Below are 6962 nucleotides of genomic sequence, written 5' to 3' on the forward strand. Positions count from 1 at the left end.
GAATAATATATTGAAAGAGTACCAGTTAAAAAAAAATCTAAATGTAGAAAAAATATTCCAACACTATGTATTATGGGCTAAGTGGCTGCATTTTGTCACTTATTGCCACTTATTTTTTCCACGATCATGTTATGTTATAGTTGGATTCAGGTTCCTTACCTCTTTAAAGGGCCTGAATGACAGTTGTTTTAGTGTATATAAAGTATATCTTGGCTTTCATGCTATCTGGTTATGTTTCTGGATTACTGAATTGTTAAGAAGTGCTTATGATCATTATTTAGTCACATTTTTAGTAGGTGAAGAGCCTTTACAAGACTAGAAAGTGTTTATCATGTGGAGTGTTAGTTCTTGTTGTAACTCCTATTCATAACATGTAACATGATATTTTAGGGAAAGTGGGCAAATTATTTAGGGTGTTTTGGCCAGGATCAGTTTGACTAGACAGCTTCTTCATGGTGGAAGCAGCATGTTTATTCTCCTCAGTATTTGCATACTACTGATAAAGTTAGGATTCTGTGCTGGAAAGAAATTCTGTCCCCAAAACTGAAGTGGTGGGTTTATCACTTTACAGATTGCACTCAGTGAAGATGATCTAACTGTTATCATGAAAATTTTACTTGAAAATCTTGGAGCGGCTTCTTCCCAGGCAAATACTGTGCAAGAGAACACTGAAGATACACAGATATTTAGAAAAGGGAAAGTTCCAAATGAATCTGAGCTCTGTGAGGGTATGTTCATTTAAAAGCTGAGTATGTTTATTCAGAGAGCTATGTGCAGATTCAAACATAGTATTTATATGAAGCACTTTGTGTGTAAATAAATTCTTTTTCGTTTTTACATATGTATTGTGTACATGAGAAATTATAAATGAGAATGTATGAAAAAAACAAAAATGGCGGAGTGTGAGCTGTAGATGGTCAGAAGTTTATGTAGTGTGTTTTAAGTGATTCATCTTTTACAGGGTGGTATTCTTCAGTCTGTATCAATGATTCTTATAACTTGCAGGTAGCTTAAAATGGAAAATAGCCAAACCAACTACCCCTGAATGTTAATGCACAATTCTAACAATCAAGGACATGATTAGTATTCAAATAGTGTGTTAATGTAAAGAGTCTATGTCTCTGGATGAAATATTCTCCAAACGCTTCACCAAAATCGTTTTTGTCCAAAACTTAACATTCTCAATGGCAAAAAATTACTGTTCAACCAATAGTTTAATTGCTACACTGTGAGACGTAACTCAAAGGAAGATTAGTGCAAACTCCTTGGCCAGTTGGGGGTTGTATTTCCTGTAGCTCTTCATTAAAATGAGTGAAGAACTGCAGTAAATTGATGACAGCTTTTTTTAACGTTCTTAAACTGCTCTGTGCAAGGTAATTTTAGTATGCATTGAATAGAACAAAGTGACATTGATTGAATAAAAATGCAAATTGTTCTGAGTAGTCTTCCTGATTTAGAACTTTCCTCTTTTTGTTACTTTCTGATCTTAATTTAAAAAAAAATAAAATTAAAAACCCAACCCCAAAACCAGAAAACCACCCCTAAGTGCAGTGTTCTAAAAAAAATATAAAATTATTTTCTCTTCACTGACAGGTGGTCGTCCTTCATTTGGAGAAAAAGATGTTTCTACAGTTGAGTCTTCTGCAGAATGTTATACAACGCTGAAATTTGACTTTAATTTTGAGTCACTTTCAGTAATTCTCTATAATCGTGATATGGATCAGGTTTGTGACACAGATTTTTTTTTTACCATACAGATGGGGTGGGGAAGTTGGGCTTCTCACATGGACAGAACTCAGGGTAGTAAAACAAAGAGTTGTGTGAGTTGTGTTGGTTTTGTAATGCCTGCCTTATGGAGCTCTCATGGCTTAACTCCAGCCAGCAACGAGGACCATGGAGCACCTCAATCACTTCTTCCCCTGCCCCACAGTTAGGGAGAAGAGGCAGAAGAGAAGGGGAAAGTAGAAAAAAAACCCACAAAACCAAACAACAAAAATACCAATTCATGGGTTGACATAAAGATAGTTTAATAGAACAATAAGGGAAAAGGAAAATAGCAATAATAATAATGGTAAAAGAGTATACAAAATAAAGTAATACAACTGAAGTTGCTCTCACTATTTGCTGATTTGTTGCCCAGCCTGTCCCAAGCAGCAGCCATGGATCCCTAGTCAACCACCATTTATATACTGAGCATGATGTCTATGGTATGGAATATTCTGTGGACCAGTTTGTTCTGTCTATGTGCTCTCTCAGCTTTTATGGGAACCTGGCAACAGCTAAACCAATAGTAGTATTGTCATTCCTTTCATATCAAATCTGAAGCACAGCAGCCACTGGATGGAAAATTAACTCTATCCCAGCTGAAACCAGGACAGGAGCTTATGCAATTTATTCTGCAACTTGAAGGGTTTATGGGCAGATGTTTTATTATGTACTTCAATTTGAAGGACCTAAGTGCATTTCTAAAAATCACACTTAAAATAATAAACAGTCCAACCAAAACCACCCACCATTTGATTTGGTTATTCAAGCCTTGATTCCAATTATTGAAAATAAAAATGAAACCTTGAAAAGCAGGAATTGCTAGCATAATTGATAGTAGTTCTCTTCATAGCGCTTATATAGTTAGTAAGCAGATCCAAGGTGTAGCTGACCCAGACTTCCCTCTTACATATCCCTGAGTGTGAGCAATGATGAACATCCTTCCTGCGCTGAAAACAGAAGAGAAATATGTGCAATGTTGCCATGTTTTTATGACAATACACTTTGTCCACATGGGAAGGTGCTTGCTTTAGAAGTCTTGGTATATAGTGACCATGTGGTAGCTTTGCATTTAAAATAACTATAATGCAGGAATTTGTGGTGCTTTTTGTATGAGGGATGTATTACTTAAAAAGAGTTCTTGTGAAATGAGTATCGTGGGGAAGAAACATGCTGTAGTGATTTTATTTTAATTTCTTCTTGTTATCCTTTCTGCTTATTGCTGAGGTCCTGGTTGTAAATGAGTTGGTGTGATGGAAGCGGAGGGATCGTCTGGTAGGAGGTTCAGGGTTCAGATAGGTTATCCTTCAGCCATGCATTCTGAACAACCACTAGAAATGTGTTGATGAAACAACTTTTTTACAACCAAACTTATTACTTCTCTTTTCTCAGTGAGTTTTGAACTAATTTGTATGATTGGAGGACTGATGACAGCAACAGGCTAGTCAGAGCCTTCCATTGATGGATCAAAATGTATGGGGCCTTGAACTAATTTGTATGATTGGAGGACAGCAACAGGCTAATCAGATCCTTCCATTGATGGATCAAAATGTATGGGGCTTGCAGCAAGGGAAGTGTGCTTATGATTTTGTTCTATGGTAACATCCTACTATTTCTTATTATGTAGAAGTCTCTGATTTCGGTGCATAGTAACAAATTACGCCTTGGTGAACTCCGACTGCATCTCATGGCGTCATCAGTGAAGATGCTTTCGGATGGCTCAATGGATATTAATGTTAAACTCAAGGCATGTACCCTGGATGATCTCAGAGAAGGAATTCAGAATGTGACTGCGAGGTAGGTTTGAGTGTATCAGAAATGAAAAAACTCCACGCAGCTTGTGAGGAAGACTCTTTCCTTGTTCTGTACTTTGCTTCACATGGGATTGCTAAAACTTAGTAGGGCTGTCAGTTGTTGCCCATCACACTGTGCACAAAAACAATGAACGATGCAATTTTAATAGTGTTAAGCAAGTTTACGTCTTTTATATGTTGATTTCCCATGTTATCCAAAACAAAAAAAACACCCAAACCTGAGAGTCTTGGGTATTACAGCAAACTGTAGAACAGCTGAGTAGAGAGCAACCAACCTCAGCTAGAGAGTTCTATGCACTGAAACGTTAGTCTGATTGTTACAGGCTGCATATGTAGTTCCAAAAGTGTAGCACACAAATTTTAAGTTGAAATTACTCTTCGGTTATTTCTGGTTATTTCTGCTTTTGTTGTAATTCTTACCTATAAATGGAGGAAACACTGATTGCTTTTGTTGTAATTCTTACCTATAAATGGCACGGGAGGAAAAATGGTGCTGCTTATGCATACTTGCTTTTCTAGATCAAGATGATATGTTTGAAACATTTCTTATTAAACTTGTTTTCCAGAATGATAGACAAGAAAGATGACACAAATGACAGTTTTATGATAGATATAAACTACAAGCAGGATAAAAACGGAACTGAAGTCATTGCTGTTCTCGACAAGCTGTACATATGTGCCAGTATGGAGTTTTTGTTGACAGTAGCAGATTTTTTCATTAACTCAATGCCAACATCCTCAAGTGAAAGATCGGCACAGTTCCAGTTAAAGCATGGTGCTTCTGGAAAATCCAAGCCAGAAACAGGTCTGTGAAATTGATTTCCACCCCCACTCCCCTTCTTTACATAGTTCATACTGAAAATAAATAATCCAAAAGTTTTCAAGATGCTGTTTTGCTATCAGACTTAAGAAATGAGTTTATTCTTCACAGTTTGTAAATTGGCCACTGATACCATACATGATTATAAGCAGTAGTAGTTCTAGAACTGCTGTGTTAAACTGTGGAGTTCTGCTCTTCGGCAGAGCTAAATTTTGAAAAACAGTCATGCTGTACAGGGTTTTTACCCATGTAATACTGCAAAGGAAACAGCCTTAGGGTAAAAAGCACCATGTAGATAGTAGCTAAGGGAGTAAAAGAACATCTTACTCTTTCAAGGTGAGTGATGAAGATTGTTTTACCTGTTCTTCTTCAAGTTGTGTATTTTTAAACTGTAGGTTATTATTTCAGTTCAGGTATGGAAAACTAAGTTTTTGATAAACAGCTTTCCTGGTTTTGGTTGAAGACTGAAGGTAAAGCATGATAAAACAAGGGCAAGAAAAACACCGCTCCTGAGGGGTTTTTTGGTGTGGTGCTTTTTTTTTTTTGTGGTTGTTCTTAAGTGATTGCTAGGCTTGCCTGAGTTCAAGTCAGACCTAAGCTGTGGGTTGTGTGGCTCTTCTTTTGGAAAACTTGACAGAGTGCTAGGAGTGAACCTTAGGTTTCATGAAGTGCCCCAGTGATGCTAGCAATTCACTTCCTTTCCTCTTCCCTTGTTGGACTATGCAGAAGTCCTGGGATGGGAAAGAGATGGTACACACTCCAGAAGAATTACATTTGCAGGGTTGCTGAGGTCTACCCAAATGTTTGGCTGGCTGCAAGCCATGATGCAATTTGGCACCTGTTCCATTGCATGGGTGTGATATTCTGGGATTTCTATCAAGTGTTAGGCATGAGTAACCCATATGATGAGTCCTAGTGTGCAGGGGGGGTCACACACCACCCTGCTGCCTAGCACTGAGAATCAGTGACTTGATCCATCACTAGGTCTTGCTTTTAAATGAGATAAATACAATATGATTCTCTCTGTTTGGAAACTGAGTGAGTATTCAGACAAGAAATTGTATATTGCTAATTTGAGTTAAATTAGAAAACCTTAACTCTAAAGAAGTTAGTTACTTTAGTATTGAGCCAGAAGATAACTATTTCCAACTTGGCTTTGTAGAGCCAGTGCTTAGGTTCACTGTCTTTTTACACTACTGAAATAGTTCCTTCAAAATAAAACTTCTGACCAGTTTGCTGCTGATCTCTGGACACTGTCATATTCAGTTCCAGCAAAGTATTCCCATAAACACTGAGACATTATTCGTTAAATTTGTACCTCTAAAATTACATAGTAATTTTTATGCATGGTTTAGATATTATGTACGTAATAATGCCTTCAAACCTTTTATATTATTTTCACAGAAATGACAAATATGACAGTAAAAGCTGTTATCATGGATCCAGAAATTGTATTTGTTGCTAATTTGACCAATGCTGATGCCCCTGCCTTAAAAGTTTCCTTCCAATGTGACTTTTCTCTGACATCTGGAAAGCTCGCACAAAAGATGACCGCTCAAGTGCAGGGTTTCAAAGTGTTGGCCTGTGCCTTTCTCAAAGAAAAACAAGACAAGAGTGTTACTACGGTAAGAAACCTTGCTTTTCATAATGAAAAAAGTAATGAGAACTGTTGGCAGGTGTGTCCTTTAGTTGGCTATGGAAAGAATGCTGTTACTCTGAAACATTAGATTAAAAAGTACTATACCATTTGGAAAAGTTAGATTCCAGGAATTCTCTTAATAAACAAATTTCTTTTTTTTTTTTTTTCACTCAGGTGTTACGGCCATGTTCATTAGTTATGGAAAATCTGGTGCATGTCTCAGGGTTACAAACTATGGCAGTAACAATAGAAGAACTCATTATAAAGGTAAGATCTTTGGAAGACCAGTTGTGTTTCTAAAGGTGTAGCTTGTTTTTTTGTTTTTTTTGTTTTTTTTTTTAAGTTAGATACTACTATTTAAAACTTCCATTTTCCCTGTCAGTTTAATCCCCAAAATAGGTGTTTATCCTTTTCAGAGCTGCTCTGTGTTGGAAAAAATCATTACATGTTCCTTGTTTTGACAAATGCTTGGCAAAAAAAGGATTAATTTAAATACTTAAGATACCAGGATTCCACCTATGAGTTCTTTCCACATTTATGAAACAACTCTTTCCCTTGCCACCACCCCCTGTTTTTCTCCTCAGAGATACCTATAAGCAGGAGCATGCACACAACTGTGTGTAAATTTAAGGCTGTTAACATGCTTTCTAAAATGACATACAATGTAAAATACTTTGTTCTTAATAGGTAAATTAATATTTGTGTCTACAGTAAAGGTCTTTCAGAATGGAATTTGTTAATTCTCCTGCAAAAAGTTCACAAATTTGCGTTTGTGATCTGAAAAGGTGTTAGTGGTGAAATCTCAAACTGCGAGCAGTAGTACCTTGCTCCTAAAGCATAAAGCTTTTGACAGATGTGCTGTACTGCTAATTGAAATGGTGCTGTACAGAACTCTGCAAACATGCTTTTCTGAACGCCTCAAAGA

At 36.8% G+C, this 6962-nt stretch overlaps 1 protein-coding gene across 4 annotated transcripts in view; it reads left to right on the top strand.

Annotated features, from left to right (window-relative positions):
• Positions 1-6962, top strand: part of VPS13C (vacuolar protein sorting 13 homolog C (S. cerevisiae)) — a 94682-nt gene that overhangs the window by 49831 nt on the left and 37889 nt on the right. For all 4 annotated transcript variants that reach the window (XM_014944550.1, XM_014944551.1, XM_014944549.1 and 1 more), the window contains 6 exons: positions 572-728; positions 1594-1724; positions 3392-3561; positions 4145-4383; positions 5803-6023; positions 6212-6304. In XM_014944550.1, coding sequence (XP_014800036.1) covers positions 572-728; positions 1594-1724; positions 3392-3561; positions 4145-4383; positions 5803-6023; positions 6212-6304 — 1011 coding nt within the window. The remainder of the gene's footprint in view (positions 1-571; positions 729-1593; positions 1725-3391; positions 3562-4144; positions 4384-5802; positions 6024-6211; positions 6305-6962) is intronic.

This window comes from Calidris pugnax, unplaced genomic scaffold, assembly GCF_001431845.1.
Source record: "Calidris pugnax isolate Ruff unplaced genomic scaffold, ASM143184v1 scaffold70, whole genome shotgun sequence".
Classification (NCBI taxonomy): Eukaryota; Metazoa; Chordata; class Aves; order Charadriiformes; family Scolopacidae; genus Calidris; species Calidris pugnax.